We start from the raw sequence: 18413 nt of genomic DNA on the forward strand, positions 1-18413 counted from the left end.
TTACTGCCAACAAATAAGCTATTTTGGCAGAATTACCACTGGCAGAATTACCGCCGGAATTCTCATAGACTCCATAAATGGGGACTAACACCACAATACTGCCACTTGTAATCCTGCTTAATTCGGCTGGACCAAGTGGCCGCAACAGTAGATCTTTTTGGGGGTATCTCTGCAATTTACTGCCAAGATATCCCCAAACTTGTAACAAGGCCCTAACTCTAAATCTGTGAGAGTGTGAAATGTAACCAACTTTACCTGATGGTTACTGAAGTTTGGACATTTGCTCAAGAGTGCTGGAGGGAGTGGGGTCAGGGGTTGGGGGGTTGGGGTGTTAAGGGCGGTGTTATCGGAGGAACAGACAGAATTGTCTGCACCCACCTCAAAATTAGGATGTTTGTTTTTTACCTAAGGGCAAAACAGGCCCATGTTTTTGGAACCAATATCCCTATTAGATTAGAAGGCTTTAAAGTCTAACTTGTACTGCATGTCAAATATTTACAAATGCATCTATTGTTCTTTATATTTCACTCTGTTACATTTAACAGAAATCTATTGACATCACTGCAGCGGTGCACAGACTAAGTAGACGATTTGGCAAAAGGCTAGTTTGCAAACTTCTAAGACAGCGCACCAACTCAAATAATTAGAGGAATGTAATCTAGTCAATCAGGGAGAAACCAGAGCTAAAGTAAGGATGGCAAAATGAATGTGCTGTAAATTGGGCTATTAAAAAATATGAAACCTAGGTATAAAATGTATAATATTTCCATATTACAGAGGTTTTATTAATTCTGAATCATAAAGTTAGCAATAATGAGTGCCTATGACCATCTTGTGTTCTAGATTCCAACATTAATTCATGAATTAATCTGTGTGGAGGTATGGAAGCAGAAGGTGTTCCCAGTGCTTTGCGAATTGGAGGATTTCAGGCCAAAGAGCACCTTGCCGATTTACATGGTGGTGAGTACCAAAATAGCTTTGTTCGCATTGCAATCATGAGATGGTTTTGGGGTTGTCTTATGTAATTTGTTGTCCCATGAAGAGGATCTATGGATCTCATATGGAGAGGTCTGCAACCTGAGGGTCTCCGTATATTTTGGGCTACAACGCGCATGATCCCTCACTATTGACCATGTTGGCATACGTTTGATCAGAGTTGTAGTCCAGAAAAACTGGAGACTTAATGGTTGCAGACTCCTCTTATAAGGCATAAGAACTGTTCTATCAGATGGGCCTTATGTTAAATGGTGAAGTGGGCCGGTCTTGAATGCTCACCTCATAGCTTTTCATTCACCAAGAAGAGCCGTGTGACCAGTCGGATACAATGTGAATGCTGTGTAACTGGATTGCTCTTAATTCATGTCTTTTCCTCGTTTCCAACATCTTGAGGACATTGCTCCTGAAGCAGGCTAGAATATAAAATTGCCCTTTTCTATGCTGAGCTGCAGATTTACAATTAAGAAAAAACTCTCATATGTGAGCATTCCTTCACGAGTTCTTAGAGGAAATCTAAAAAACAGATTGCTGAGAATCCACTGCCTAAAGCCTAAATCCAGGTAAACGGCTTGACTTGAAACCATCAGTTTATGAAATGCAGGTACATACTGAGAACCATCTACCTATCCCAACAGAGTAAGCCAAACATGTGACCAGTGTTGTATGCTGGGAGACAGAGTTCCCTTTCAAGCACAAAGCAAGGGCAATTATTCGAGCAACCACTGTCTATTTTCCAAAAAAACAACCTCAACTGCTGCACCTACTGCAAAACCTATTTTTGTAAATCATTCACATTAATCTGTCCTTCTTCATGGGAACATCACATGTGGTGCCAGCTGTGGTATCATGGGTTCAAGCAACCAGAAAATATTTGCTAATCAGAACGATTAGGGCACTTGTTATTGCTGAGAGAATCAACTCTTGTAGAAACATCTTGAAATGTGGCCTAATAAATTTAGGAAAGGCCATTGAGAAGTAATCACTTTTGTGATGATGACCCCTGCCTATACCTTTATCTAGTGGCCATGAGCCAGGAGACTCGGGTGCCTAGATGAACAAGTAATGGAAAAATACATTTCCTACAATGCCCCCGAGAAACCAAACTCGAGCCAGATCTGGAAGGCGAAATTATAGGTGGGGGAGAGGCTAAATCTTGCTAAATACCCAGTCATGTCACTTAAGCCGGTCTCTGGGCCAAATATCGAAATTGTACAGGCAAGCCACCCTAGGATGGACTACATCTCCCACAATGCCCTTCTCTCCCAACCAGAAAACCTGGAATGGATAAGGGAAATGGGACAGTGAGGCCATAGTAAAACCATTAAAGGACAGGAAGTCCCGGGGTGGGGGCTAAACACCCCTAAATTCCCCCTAACACACTTGACCTCCCAACAGCAGTGCAGTAGTATATCCTTCACATAAGCAGCCTTCGAATGCACAAAGAGTTTCAAACTGTCCGCTAGGGCGCTTCTAGTTTTAACCCAATCCCTTCAGCCTCATTCTGACTATCAGGAAGTGATGGAGCCCAGCCAATTCCAATCCTCACAAATTTTAGGCTCACAGCTGCAGACCATGAGCCTTAACTCCAGTCAGGGTGAGGGGCATGTTGCTATATAAGCCAGTCAGCCCACTTCAGTGTGGTAGCTGACAGGAGAATGTGGCTACTGTTTGAAGAAGGCTGTAGGGGGGAGACTGCTGGAAAGGTGGAGGTGCTGCAGAGGGGATATGGAGAAGTTGCAGCAGTAGAAAGGAAGAGGTTATCTCTACATAAGTCAAGAAAGTGGTGAGAGTTAAAGGGAAGGAGGAAACAAAACCAGGAGTTGAGTGGAAGTATGCAGCAGTAGCAGAGGAAAGGAGGGAGGAGGCAAAACCAGGAGTGGAGAGGAAGGTGGTAGTAGGAACAGTGGAAAAGCCGAAGTAAAACCAGAAGCAGAGTGGCAGGAAGAACTAGAGCCTGACTGCAGGAGTGAGGAAATCAAAGCTGGAGCGGAGTTGAAGGAAGGAGTAACATTAGAAGGTTGAAGGGAGGACTTAAAGCCCTGAGTAGAGTGAAAGGTGGTGACAACAGGCCAAGGCGGTATTAAGTGGACAGTAACAAATCAGCAGGAGAAGGTAGGTGGGAGGGAGGAGACTGAGGACTACACGCCTTCAGAGGAGGAAAGTGAAGAAGATAGGCCAGGGGTTGATGAGTATTGGAAGAGAACAAAGAAAGCAAAGGGAGAAAAGAGATTGGGACTTTATTAAGGTACTGAGAAGAGAGCCAAGGAGTCCATATGCAAGCTAGTCAGCTAGAAGTAGGAGGTTATGGAGGGCCAGGTCAGGCTCTAGGCAGCTCCAACAGGCAGGAGGAGGAGGTTCCATCGGGGGTCAGGGAACCTAGTGACAGTTTAGAGAGGAGGTGGGGAGAACAGACTCAGCAAGGAAGGCTAGTTTGGATTTCTGCCTTACTAAGAGACCCCTGAGGGTCCTGCAGAACATCAAGGTCCGGTTTAGTCTTTGGGCATGGAGCCCCGGAAAGCCGGCACCTATGCTCTGAGGTGCAGAAGAAATGTTTTTCCAAATACTAGAAGGAGGAGCAAGGTAACTCCTCAGGTATTTTGGAAAAGTGGGAGCACTGATGCAAAATCCTGATCATTGACCTGAAGTTTGGGAAAGACTTTGTTCAGAAACATTTATGCAAGATGGCATCCCATCTTTTGTTATTTCTTTTAGCCAGATGCTATTGAAAGTTAAAGTTGGAACACCCCTGTACACATACCCCAATACAATTATTGCACCTGGCCTTGGCTTACTTCTCATTCCCAAATGTCCAATCTGTGGCACTGTTTATAGGGCTCTTACCATCAGTGGGGCTAACCCCAAAGCCATAGAAATGGGCACAAGAAAGCCCGTAAGGCATAACATATTGGTAGCTTGGGTGAAACAAGTTTTTTTTTTTTTTGTTAGAGCTATCAATTTAGTGTCACATTTGGCTTTATGTGAATTGTGATAAGGATTTATAACAGGCCACAGACAAACTAAAAGTGTATCAAGCTGTAGACAAAATACCCTACACAACCTATGGCAACGTCATGGCGACATCATGTGCCAATGTATCGTACTAGAAAAACAGCCAGGTCTCAATAGCCTTCTGAAATTGCCAAAAAAATCTCCAACTGCTGGATGCTCAATGGTAGAGCATTCCAAAGTATTGGTGCAATAACCGCAAATGCCGGTCTCCTCTATGCATACAATCAGAGGTTGGGAGGACTAACCTCTTGTCTGCCAAAAGTAACAATCTCAATAGAATATATCTGTTAAGGTTGGTGTGCAGGTACATGGGGGCCAGATTATTTAGAGATTTAAAAGTGAGACAGAGGATTTGGGAATCAATCAGTCCGTCTACCAGAAGTCAAGAAGAGATTAACGCAAGATAGAAGGATCATTGAGGGAAAAGTAAAAAAAAACAGATTGCTGCATTTTGATTTTTTTTTAATAGTTTAATATGATGAGCCGGACTACCTGCATACACAGCATTACAATTGTCATTTTTGAGTTTATCAGGGCCCCTACTATAATGGGCAGATTCTCAGGGTCAATGAATGGTACTGCTCTGTCCTTCCAAGCCAAGAACACACTGCCAAATAAATCCAAGGTTTTTGACTTTGCTGGCATAATCCATAGGAATATCGCACAGCATCGGAGCTGATGGTAAATTGTCAGGAGAGTGAAATTTAGACTTGGGTCTAAATAACTTCGATTTTTTTGGGCTTCAGCTCTAGAGCATTGTCCAGCACCCAGTTTCCACTTCAGCAGACATTCCACCAAAGCAACCATTTTCACATTACTGTTAGCTAGATTCAGGATAATCTGAATGTCGTCAACATATGTGTAAAAGCCCAATTTGAATTTTTCAAAAATAAGAGGGGTCTCATATAAATGTTAAACAGCAACAGTGTCAAACAGCCCGTTATGCTTGCAACCCAAACACAGCTGACTCGTTATGCAGAAGACTATATCTTTCTGCCAATATATCTTTCAATTGTACAAAGGAATGGGATGAGAGATTTATTAACCGGAAGATGGAGATCACGCCAGGGATCAGGATCGTCCCAGGAGGCTGAATGCAAGAAAATACAGCGTCCGGAACTAACCGCACACACAGGTAGAACTAGTAAACAATAACAAAAATGCTCACTTGTGTTTTTAGACTGGATGTGTCACAATCATAAGACTTCCTGTTTGAATAACAAAGGGGCGTGAGCCTGTGGACAAGAACAATAATACTATGAATCTACTGTTAAGAGGTGCATAGTGAGCAGAAAACGGGTAGGTACAAAAATAATTTTTTACCATCAGAATGTCTTGACAAATGTAGGCTTGATCAGTATTGAAGAATGGAGAAGAAGGAAATCCTTTATCCCGCCGGCACGCGGACGCCTGCAGTGGAGTCCCGGTTCCAATACAAACGCTGACGGCATGAGGACGCCTAGCAACCAAAAGACGTGTGCTCATGGAGGAAGTCTGTAGTCCAAGCACATGTGGCGGCAAAGTTTATATGCAGTCAGTAAGTAAGAGAACAAAGTGTAGCAAATCCGTGAGGCAGGAAATCCTTGGGCTTTTCCGGGTCGTAACGTTCCTGGCGACGACTTTATACAAAACAGGAAGCAGTTCAGCCCGTTGTGAAGTCGTGGCGTAGAGGAATCCAGGGACAAAGCAGCAATCAAGGTCGGTGAGCAAAGCAAGGTAGAAAGCCGAAATGTCAGGATAGCGTGGAAAACAAGGTACGTGGCTGAATAGAAGATTCAGAGGTGCTGCTTGAGTATCTGGACGGAGCTTTTATTTGGTGCCAGCTGATCTGCCGTGCCGTAAACGGCGTGGCCGAAAATGCAAACAAGAGAACAGGGAACGATGAGCCGGGTGCCATCGTTTCCACAGTAACCCCCAACGCTCTGGAAAAAACAAAGAGTGCATTGGTGTTTTGCCGAGGGCAGGACATACAGCAGCTGTTCTCTGCAGTTGACCGAGGGGCATGATGCAACAGTGTAGTAGAGGAGCGATCAGATTTCCTAGGTTGAACTGTAGTTGGAGTTCCTGGTCCCTGATTTCCTGACAGAGACAGTGGCGAGCCCTGAGCGACCAGGCATGATGTGCATTGTCTGGTGGATAGATGAGGGTCAAGTTTAACTGGTTGTCTATGAGCCAAGAAGGATCTAAACCATCTGGCCGCTGAGTCAGAGATCATTACATGTCTGTCTAAACAGTGGATCAGGATGTCGTGGTCCACTGTGTCGAAAGTGACTATGTCTAACATAACCAACAAGATAAAACTGCCATCATCTGCCTGTTTAAGTGTGTTGTCCCAAACAGATAATAATGCTGCTTCTGTTCCGGGTATAGGGCGAAAGCCTTATGTCAGAAAAGAGTGTGAGACCCAACTTTGTTTTGCTAAGTGACTAGAAGGTCAGCTCTTTCCTAAAGGTATTTTGACAGTGTCATCACTCCTCTTCCAGTGGTAACCTCTTCCCATGTTGCCAGGGGACGGCAGCTGCTACCTGCTCCTGACCCTGGAGGCGGCTACATGAGGGAGAATCACATGGGGGAGGTAACCTTCAAGGGTGTAATGCATCATCTGATGGAAAAAGCTATCCCCCTTTCTCTTTTAGGGATACCTCTTCTGTTCCCCATGCCTTAATATCTTATTTCCATAACTCCCTTCCACCACCCAGAGAAACCAATGTTGATCTATTCATGTGTGTTTTGCATACATTTCCTAAATCTCACCACCACTCATACGAAAATGAAAGTACTGTGACAAGAAAGCTGCTTAGAGCAATGAATATCACTGACCGTGAGATGCGCAGAACGCGGTCTAGTTGTGGAGAACAGCTGATGGGTGCTGGGACATTTAAAAGGCACATCCAGTATGGCTGGAAGAGGGACTGCTAACTGGAGGAGTCACTAAGAGCCAAGACCGCTGAAGAGGAAGGAGAGCGGTAGCGAGAAGATGACACTGGGAGAAGGACTCCCTTGTTATGTTGCCTGAGGCAGCTTTCCATCGGAGCTTAAGCCTGTCTATGACCGAGGAGCAGTATCCGTGGACGTGAGACCAACCTGTGGAAGCGGCTATCCCCGAGAAGACAGAAGTCGCAGGAGAGCCAAGCGGGAAGCGAGGGGCAAACAAAGCCACCTCCAACAAGTGAGATCCCTGTAGAGAAGCGACTGGGAAGCAACCGGCGAGGAAGAGAGACCCAAAAGCCACAAACCGGATGGAGAGAAGCACGCCTCCCCGAACGCTGCACTCTGATTAAGCCGGTACGCTGAGGGAGAAATGGGTGCTCGATGTCCAGGAGGCTACGGAGAAGAGTGAACAAATAAGAATAACAGGGCGAGGGACCCAAAAGGATAAAATGAGCCAAAGAATATGTAATGAATATTGCCAGACGGAAATCAAGACATGGGACCTTGTTACAAGTGTGCTGGTCCGTAAACAATGGTGCAGGTTGTTCCGTACCAGCACCTTTTTCTGGACCGGCACAGTATGAGTCAGGATGCCGGTATCACCGGCACCATATGTGACCCGCCGTATCCGGCAACACCATTGCCGGTATCTATGCGGTGCTGCTGCAGCCGTGACTGTCATACCGGCATGGCTTAACTAAGTGTAAATTACGATCCGCACTGACACGCAATTATCGGCATGTACATGCCGGTATGAACGTGAAATTGATGCCGGAAACACTGGCGCCGCGGACCAGGCGTTAAGTAGACTTGTGTGTGTGTAGAAACATGTCACAGGTGCAAATAATCAGCACGGGTGGTACAAATGAGCAGTGTTAAAGCAGGAAAGGACCACTCCCACACCCCTTACAACACCACAATGGTAGCAGTAGCAGCACTGGAGCTGGAGGCCATGCCTGCAGGATTATAACTTGAAGAGACAGAGGATGGAGCAGGGGTGTTTGCGGAGAAGGAGGGCCATCATGGCCCAGCAAAACCCCATTGCCCAGCCTGTAGCACCACGCCGACATCCGCCAATTCCTTGTTTAAGGGCCACTGCATTAAACCTGTGCAAAATGCAGATTCACACCCTGTACCGGCTAGACCAGGACACCATCATCAATATAGTGGACCTGATCTATGACAACCTGGTCAGTCTCATAAATATACGCACAGCCATCGCCCCCTTGCTCAAGGTAGTCTGTGCTACACTTCCTTGCCACAAGCACATACAAGCACACACTTGGAGAGCTATATAACCAGAGGTTTCTGAGCCGGACCCGGGGATCGGACCTGTGCTCCTCCATGCCGTCTTGCTTCCAAGGCGAGCGTGTTGCCTCCGAGCTATCCTCCTGGGACTAGCTGCATGGTATATCACAACCCTGTTTTTCACGTGTCCTGTTCCAGGTCATTGATGTACTCCTGCGGCATCACCAGACCACATCAGTCTACCCAAAGCAGCAGGCCAGGTAAATCTCATGAAAATGACCTTCCATGCCCTTGCAGGCATGCCGAACGTCATGGTGCCTTGGACTGCACACATGTGGAGCTGGTGGCCAGGCATGCTGTGGAGGCTGTGTACCGCAACAGAAAATTGTCATTCACTGAACGTGCAGATGGTGAGTGATGCCCGCCTCATCACCCATTGCTGTGCCAGATTTCCCAGTTCCATCCATGGCTTCATGGTGCTGTGCAACTTCACGCTGCCTCCGTACATGGCACGTCACGGTGGACAGTGTACCTGGCTGCTGGGTGAGTCCAACTACTAGGCCATGAGCACATATATGAATGGGGGCCATGTCTAACGCACATCACCAGTGGCTGTGCACATAGAATGCATAATTCCATCTCACATACCACTTACCTGTGCTCCGTGCTCCTTAAATGAGAAAAACACCATGAAATGGAACATGTGCAGGATAGTGAGTGGAAAGGGGAATGGTTGCCATGAATAAGAATCTCAGGAATCAAGCCTATAGTACTAAACGTACAGTCACTAACTGTTAGGGGACAAGTATGTAGTTTGTGTTGCGCATGCATAAAACATAAAAGTGTACAGGTGGGACTGAAGCTATTCCACAGTCATAGCATGCCTGAGTGCAAGGCCTTGCCAGGTGTGCCTGCATTTTAGATCGCTATCCAGTGCATGCATGGTGGCAGCCAATTTGAACGAATATGAACAAGAAAACATGTACCATAATGCATCACAACAGATTTGAAACATGTAGCAATAACACATTCAAGCAAACACACACAACCTGATGAACAGACAGTGAACAAAATGGCACCCACCCACATACCAGTGTTAGCCAACACACCAAATGTCCATGTCCCATGCCTCTTCATACCACACAATCACACATACTACTCATGTCAAATGCTAAAGTGCACTAGTACATGGACTTGTTGTTCACTTTTCCTTCATAATACAAGAATGATAGATGCAGCTTTTCATTTACTGTTTTTTGTATTACAAAGGTCGGAGGTCATGTTGGATGCAAATGGCCCAAGTGAATGCCACTATGTTCTACACCGCCCACACGCATATTCACATAGTGCATATCGGGTACCTGATGCAGGACATATGTTAGCATAACTAAATATTGCATGTGTGTCCACTCAAATGATCACTATAGAGCCTGTGCCAACATGACATGGACAGAGGAATGACACTGTACACGTTCTGTTGACCCCCTTGCAGGTGATGCTGGTTACCCCCTTTCGCCATGGTTGACACCCGTGAGGCAACCACACAACATCCACGAGCAGGCATACAATCGTGCCCATGTACGTACTCTGGGCACAATTGAACAGACCTTTGGCCTGTTGAAGGCAATGTTCCGCTGCCTCAGCAGATCGGCGAGAGCACTGATGTACAGTCCACAAAAGGTGGGAAAGCTAGTGATTGCCTGTGCCATGTTGCACAACATGTGCATCAGATGCAATGTTCCCCTGCCCCTTGACATGGACATGTACCCACCTGAGGCGGAGGATGATCGTGATGATGATCGGAAAATTGGCCAGCGCCGTGACGGAATGGATGGACGTGTTGCACAGGATTGATTTATACAGCACTACTTCTAATCGTATGTCAGACACGTGGCACAGGCCACCTTGCACACTGGGCACCGAGCACTGCACATAAATAAATACAATCGCATGGAATAAGGATTGTCCAGTCATTCATTCTATTTGCCACAACTATTTACAAATGTGAAGTTGCTCTACTAGAGATACTGTGCACCCCAACCATCCCTCCCCACGCCCCCTTCCCCAACTATCCCTCCCCACACCCCCTCACCAAACTGTCTGTCTAAATCATGTCCTGTATAACTGTGTACATTAGCAAAGTCCTCAGACAGGGCACTCCTGTACCCTATTTCCGGCCCATTTTATGCTCCAGGTGGGGCTTTGTGCAGGCCGAGACAGCTGCTCCGAGCGACGCCTTGAGCTGCTCTGTAAAGAACTCACTGGTGGTGTGCTAGTGGAGGGAGCCGGTGGTGTTGATAGAGGCCTTTTGTCCAGGAAGACCTGGAGCAACATGGACATTGTTTTGGCTATCCAGGACATGACACTGTTGCCCTCCCTCACCCAGCGTGACATTTGCACAATGGCACGTGTGCACTGGCCCAGTGCCCATGCATTCTGCCTCAAACTGGTCTGCACACTCTCCCGCATTAGTTGTGCCTCATGAAGGTACTGTTGCACAAGTGATGTCATGGAATCCTGGCGTTCCTCCATCCGTGACAGGTAACCTTCAATGTCCCTCACACTGCTAAGGGTGTAGGTGGGGGATCATTGGGCCCATGGGACTGAAGGCTATGGCCTCCTCGCAGCTGTGGTCTGTGTCTACAGTTTCTGATCCAGCCTCGTCACCATTCTTTTCCTCAGGACCCCTCTCTGGACGTCCTTGTGGCTGGGGAGCAGGTGCCACTGGGATGGTGCGAGGCAGGGGTGCAGGTGCCACCAGGATGGTGGGTGGCACAGGAGCAGGTGCCACTGCGATGGTGGGAGGCTGGAGGGAAGCGGATGTGGATGCACTCTCACGTCTGCCGGAGGTTGCTGTGTAGTCCTGTGTAGACGTGGTTGTGGTCCTTCTGCAGCGAGGCGTGGTGGCCATCGATGTACTTGGCTCACCAGCCTCATTAATAGATGATGTGCCTCAGGGAGTCAGAAAGGCAGGGCATCAGTGATGGGTGTGGATTGATGAGACAGACATGAATGCTAGTACTTTTTGATGACACTGCTGTGTCAGGGACATGGTGGTGGCCATGGCATGGTGCACATATGCTTGTGTCAGGGATACTGTACGGGTGCATGTGTGGTGTGCCTACATGGTGTGTGCAGTGGCACTTCCGCGGTGTACTTAAGTTACTTATGTTTCATGGTTAAGGTGTTATGGGTATGGCACACAAGCTGTATGATATTGTATAGAAAAATGGAAAACTAGTTTTTCCTCACCAACCGCGCTTACAGCCTGATATTTAGATGTCCATTAATAAATCAATGATATTACTAAGTAATTGAGTCCATAAACAAGTTTTTAATCCAGGACTTAAACTGCCCGTCAAAACTTAATGTATGATATTGTGTTGTGGCTGGTTGCCGTGAATTTGTTAAACATGTGACTGCTGCCTGTGGCACTTACTGTGTCGATGATGATTTTGCGACATGGGTCGTGGTGGATGGGATGAGTTTCATTGCTGTGTGCGGCAGGTCATTTGCTGGTGGTGTAGGTGATTCGCACTGACGTGACTTTGGACCTGTGCTAGCATGGCGGTAACAACACAAGTTAGGCTGTGTCAGGGGGATGTGTGTCTGAGTGCCTGCAGGAGCATCTTGTGAGGGCGATGCAGGGGGCCTTTGTTATGTTCACTGTGTGAGTGGGGTATGAATGAGGTTTGGGTGCAAGGTGTATGTGGATGTGTGCAACCAGGTTGCATGGGGGGGGGGGGCAGCCGGCATGGCTGTACTGGCGGCGTGCACAACATACTTGACATGTTTGCTCACTCTAGTGTATGCAGTGTGGACAAGGTGGATGATGTGACGTTGGGGTTACGGGTACTCACCAGCCTCCTCGGATGTCACGCCTCCAGCCTCCGCTGCACCAACTCCCTCAATTGACTCTAGGTGCAGCACGCTACTGCAGGTCTCCTCCCATGGCTGCAGGTGGATGGGGGATGCAGTGCCGCCTCCTGTGGAAATGCCCTGGGCCGACAGGAGATTTCGCACCCTCAGACGAAGGTCGTCCCACCTTCTGTGGCAGTCACTGACAGTTCGAGGTGTTGTTCCAACTGCGGTGATCTTCTGGGCCACCTCCTCACAGATTGCCTTTTTGCGTAGGTGGGCCTGCCTTCTGAGGTCAGTGCTGAAGAGTTGGTCAGCATGCTCGACTATTGTACCTGGAGGCATGGTCAATTCAGCCTTGCTGAAGCGCGGCTTGGGCCTCCGGGTTGCAGGTACCCTTGCTGACATGTCTCTTGATCTGCTTCAGTGCTTGGGATGTGGGTCTCACTCCTGTGCTCAGAGGATTGCAATGGATTGTGTTTTGTTAATGGTGAAAGTGAGAGGTCCCCAATTTGCACTTAAACACTCCCAATAAGAGTCAAACAGGACACATCCCCGAAGGGAATGAGACCAAAACCAAGTGCTTGTGATATCAAAAAAAAATTGTTTATCTAAAATAGGGTAAACAAAGGCTACTTTGCCAACTCCGAGAGCAATCTGCAGAAAACATGTTACATTCTGTTTTCAAAGCATAATTCTGTCATCAATGACGGGGAGGCCTAGGTGGCACATCGAAAATAGGGATTGGTTACTAAGGGCTGGCGCCTATGGCCTCCATAGGTTCTTGGCTTGGCGATTGGTGGAGGCTCATATGATGCTGTGATGGCGCTCTTGGGTCAATCGGTCAGCTGGGCTCATCGGACTGGCATGCAGATCCAGACAGCTCTCAAAGTGATGTGTCGATTTCTATAGCAATTGCTAACATTTCCCTTGTGGCCACGCATACTCATCCATCTATCAGTTACAAATCATCATGTCCTGTAAATCTAAAAAGCCATTAATCTAGCATCAAAAGAAGGTAAAATGTATGGTCTAGATTATTTATTCCAGGTTAAGGGTACCTTAGCAGGTCTGGTGTTAAGTCTTATCACCACTGGGAGAGACACCAAGGGTGCCACATTCTTGGCTCCACTCTTGCCAGAGGTTTGGCAAGTGTGGCAGCTTCTGCAGAATTTGTCTACTTCTGAACCCATCTTAGGCCAGTAGAAGTAAAGAGAGAGCCTTTCCTTGGTCTTCTTAAAACTTAAGTGACCAGCCAAAGGTATCCCGTGGGCTAACTGCAGAAACTGGAGTCGGTTCACTAGAGGTACTACAAGTTTCTTGCAGTTTCCAGGGGTTGACTCAGTCGGTTCACTGTAGAAGAGGCCATCTTCCCAGTGCAACCTATACTTCTCAGGCTCAGTCCCATTGAGCTGAGAAGCTGCCTGTAGGCGAAGACCTTCTAGGGTAGGACACTCTATTTGTCCTTTGCTGAAATCTGCCCTGTTGGGTCCACCTTCTGCCAGTAAAGGCTGCAGCCAGGATGGTCAACAGGGTCAAGCTCTCCTACCAGGGTAAGATCTTCTTCTAGATCGGATTCCTCAGTATCTAGTTGAATCATACAGGGTTGAACCTCACACTCAGCCTCAGCTGGTGGAGGAGTCACAGATGTGACTTTGGACAGTCTTGGAGATGTCCTTCTGGGAACAGGAGTGCTTGCTGGTTTCTTGCTGGCAGACTTGGGTTTCCCCTTTGTCTCTTTCTGACCTGCAATAGCAGTAAATCAGTCCTGTTGACTTGGGGTGATAGTTTCCTCTATCATGTCCCTAGGAGAGCCTCTCAAGGTTCTCTCCCTTGCAGACCTAGTGAGCTCCTGCTTCCTTCTGCTGGGGAGCCTGGGGGTACTAGACACAACTCCAAGAGTTTTAAGGTCATTACCCAGCAGGACCCTCCCAGGCACGTTATTTTGCACACTTACAGGTATTCTGACAGTCATGTCATTACACTGGATGAGAGCTGTTAACTGGGGAACCATTTGCACAGGGCCTCCAGCTAACTTGGTTAGGTGTTTGGGTGCCTTAGCAACATACTCCACCTTAAAAAAACATTAATCAACCACAGTTATGCTGGCTCCAGTGTCTCTGATGGCAGGGGTTTCCTGACTATTCACAAGAACACAATCCCAGAGAATACTAAAGAGTATTACAAAGATAGAGTTATAGACATCGATGTTCTGTTGTTCCCAAAGACCCAAGGACACTAAAGAAACACTAGCTGAGACTCTCCTGGGCTCATCAGCTAGTAACTGAAAGTTTCCACTGGCTATAGGTACTTCATCCACCTGGGAGAAGGCTAAGGAGACAGTGTTGATCCCTGAAGGATCACCCTTACACTTGGGATCTCCTTTCACATGGCCCGGTAACCCACAAACAAAGCATTTCCCAAATGTTCTTTGGAATGTGGGTTTGTTCTGACCTCCATCTGGTGTGGAACCAGGTGGTACACTAACCTGATTCGGTTTCCCTTGTGGCTTACCCTGGTTATGTTTGGGGCCCTCTTTTGGATTGGAATTATTGGAATTCCTTGTTGTCTTTCTTTGGCTGCTTTCCCTCCTCCTTTTTCTGAGTGACCCCAGAATCCTTGTGAGTAGCCCTGTTGGCAACTCACAAGTCAGCAGCCTTAGCTAGCTTCTTAGGATCCATTTCCTTTGAATCAGCCAAGTGCTGTCTAAGCTCAGGAGAGCAGACATCCAAAATAGACTCCAACATTACAAGATTCCTCAAACCTTCATAAGTGTTCACTTTGTAACCCTTAACCCAACCATCTATGTTTTTCAAACATTCACACACCCAGGTAGCCCAAGGGGTACCATCATGCTTTTTGAGGGTTCTAAACCTCTTAAGATACTGGGAAGGGGTCTTCCCAAACCTAGCTATTAATGCTAGTTTCACACACTCATAATCCTGCTTATCCTCCTCCCCCAACTCCATTACAGCATCACTTGCAACAGGGGGAAGCCTAGAGAAAAGCCAAGGAATTAACTGATTCGCTGAGATACCTTGAATCCCATGATTGTACTCAAACATTGCTAACCAATCCAAAACATCAAGTTTAGTCTCAATCATACCACTCATCTCCTTTGGCATACGGGGTCTCTTAGGGCAAGAAGACCTAGAAGACTCTGGGAGAGAAGCATTTTCTACAGCCCATTTCTTCATCTCTAGTTCATGATTCAGCTCCATTTCTCCGAGCCTTAACTCTTGATGTTTCATGGCAGTTTGTGCATCAATACGTTTCACTTCCAATTCAAGTCTCATTTTCTCAAGTGCAATAAACTCAGGAGTGAGTGTAGGACCTGTGGGGGTCCCTGTGGACAGAGGTTGTGCTTTTTGAGCTGGCAAAGGAGTTGTAGGGTTTCCTAACAAGGACTCATATACTTCTTCAAATTAATACTCTCAGAATCAGAAACATCAGTATCCACATTTGCTGGAGGAGTAGGCCCTTCTGACCCACTCTCCAGACTTTGTTTTCCCATTAACTTTGCAATCAATTCAGATTTCTTTCCTTTACCAGAGAGACTCCTCTCTCTACACATGGTTCTTAAAACCTGAGCAGTGTAGTTTAAGAGATCCTCTTCAGTGTAGTTTTCCATATTTGACATGATTTCTCAGTTAAATAGAATTAGTGGTGTTAGCCTTGTGGTTAGTTGAACCCAAGCAATAGCAGCACTCTAAGTGTAATCACTCTACTTCCAAATCCTCACCGCTGTACACCAGTGTTGGGCAGAATCCTGTGACGTTGCCCTTAGGGACCACTGCACACAATTAATACTACAGGTAGCAGTACAGGCTTGTACCAAAGGTAAAACTTGTATTGCCATGTTACAGTGGCAGCAGTAGCGGAGTAGCCAGGCTTATCTCAAGAATATATGAGCAGTAGCATAGATTACACAAAGGGACCACAATTACTGTGACTCAAGCAAACACTGACTCAAGGTTTCAGGTAGAAAAATATAAGTACATTTATTTTTAAACCATTTGTTATAAACACAACACTTCTTTTAATTCAAAAACCATACGTAAAATATACTACAACCAGCCAATTCACTTTGGTACACTCTAACTCAAGGTAAGTATCCTGTGTTTTAACAGACTGGTGTTGCGAAACAAGAGATGTTACCGGGAATACACTTGCGATCACTTTTTGACAGTAATGACAGTTCAGTCTTACTAAAGAAACGCGTATCCCCGGCAAGAATTGTTACCGGGGCAAAAACACAATTAGCACCTGGGTTAACCAGAGAGAGTTGGGGGCAAAAATCATAGGCAATACTTTTGTCGAGGCAGACAGAATCAGAGAACACAGTTTGATTCAACAGTCTATAGGCCGGAGCCAGTGTGAAGTGGAACCGGGTTCCTGTTGTCGAGGATCACACAGTCGGATAGTTCGAGATTCAACGTTGCCAGGAGTACTTGGATATTGTCAACAGAGGAAGCAAAAGTTATAAGAAGGAGGGAAGACAAGGGCAAGCCTTGGAGATGAAGAAAAGGGATTCACCCTAATTCCTCAAGCAGAACACAGTACCTTATTCAATGGGGAAGCTGGTACCCTGGCAGTTGTTCCTGTTGGCTTCCCGCAGACCCACGGTTCCTGGAGGTTCTGTGCGAAGGAGGATGTCTGGAGGGGTCTGCACCACACAGGGATGAAGCCGGTAGCAGCGACGATGAATAAAAGGTGTGCTCCTTAAAAAAAGGAGAGGCTCTTCAGATGGCTATCCTGAACCACTACAGCAGTGTGCAGCGATTTCGACCAAGAAGAGGATCCTCTGGCTGTAGAAGATGAGCTGGTTATCTCCACCAAGCTCAAGGGAAGAAGACTCCGGACTGGATCTTCTCTGGCCGTCGAAGAGTAGCTAGCTCAAGACTGCAGCAGGGCTTCGACGGGACGGGGTAGTTGCAGCAACAGTCTTCTTCTCCGCTTCTCTTCGGTTCCTTGTAGTTCCAGTGGCGACTGACTTCTAGCCCAAGAAACCTGCTTTTTATGCGAAAATCCCCCATTCACACAGCCTGGCTGTCAATCACGCAGAGGGGGGTTGTCCAGCCCGGCCAACCACCTCAGCCAATCATGGCAAATTGCAACTTGGGTTTTCTAGGATAACCTGTGCAGGAGGTGACTACACCCCTCCCTCACATTCAGCCCACCTAGACAACCAGGAGCCTGGAGGAGGGCTTCTGAGTAGAAGCCCGCCAAAAGACAGTGAACAAAGAAGGCAAACCTGGTTTGCCGCGCAAAGTAAAACACAAGAAGGACTTTAACAAAAAGAAATGACGAATAAACCCGACCGGAGCCAAAAGAAAAAGTATTTGGTCAAGCGGGTTTAAGTTCGAGGCTAATATAATAGCCTGAAACAATAGCACGTTTATCTAATATAATCGCGGTAGGAAAGTTAGGGTAGATACCACTGCCACCAGCCAAGTCTAAATGTTAAAAGAGCGAAACAATGCTCTAGGAGGTACAGATACAAAGGGATACAAAGTAAACCTTTCCAGTACTCCATGGAAGATGGGGTGTACTGGAACTGTGGTAAAAATGTAAAGTTAATGGCAACTTTACCCTTTTCTGGGGGACTGTAGTCAGCCCCAGAAATGGAGTTGATGGGAAGCCTAAAAGACAACCCTGTGTCACTGCACTGAAGGTGCTGTGTAACACACAAAAGAAGGGGACTACTGAAGTGGTGTAATCCAGAGTACACAATCATAAAAAACAGGTAAAAGACACATGGAAAAATATGGGTAAGAGTGGGGGAAAAGCTCACACTCTTACCAAGTGAAAAGAAATAAACTCCAGAAGTCCAGCAAAGCTGCTGGGGGACTCACTAGGTGAGGGGAAATTAGCCATAGAGGAGAATTCTCCCTAACAGCCACGCATACTCATCCATCTATCAGTTACAAATCATCATGTCCTGTAAATCTACAAAGCCATTAATCTAGCATCAAAAGAAGGTAAAATGTATGGTCTAGATTATTTATTCCAGGTTAAGGGTACCTTAGCAGGTCTGGTGTTAAGTCTTATTAGTGAACGGGTCAGCAATAAGTTATTGCGCTCTATCACGTAGTCATTCAGAGGCCCATAGGGTAGAATAACAGAGTCACTTGGAATATTCATCTGGCACTTCAAAAGGGGGAACACAGGAATTGAGTCTACATCACAAATGGACATCAGGTCATGAACAGCATATATAATAGTGGTAACAGGGTTTACTGCGAGATAAGGGTCGGTTTATTCAAACACCATCGTATAACTCCTTTGGGTCATCATGGCATGGTGGGCTGAGGAGAGGGGAGTTGTGCTCGCCTAAGATGCTGCCTCATGTTGCACGAAGAGATGGGCTT

At 46.7% G+C, this 18413-nt stretch overlaps 1 protein-coding gene across 1 annotated transcript in view; it reads left to right on the top strand.

Moving 5' to 3' along the window:
• The window catches only part of ZMYND10 (zinc finger MYND-type containing 10), a 1281921-nt gene that overhangs the window by 273399 nt on the left and 990109 nt on the right, over positions 1-18413 (top strand). The window contains exon 3 of the mRNA XM_069644108.1: positions 844-960. Coding sequence (XP_069500209.1) covers positions 844-960 — 117 coding nt within the window. The remainder of the gene's footprint in view (positions 1-843; positions 961-18413) is intronic.

This window comes from Ambystoma mexicanum, chromosome 2p (genome assembly GCF_040938575.1).
Source record: "Ambystoma mexicanum isolate Mex_15411 chromosome 2p, UKY_AmexF1_1, whole genome shotgun sequence".
Lineage (NCBI taxonomy): Eukaryota > Metazoa > Chordata > Amphibia > Caudata > Ambystomatidae > Ambystoma > Ambystoma mexicanum.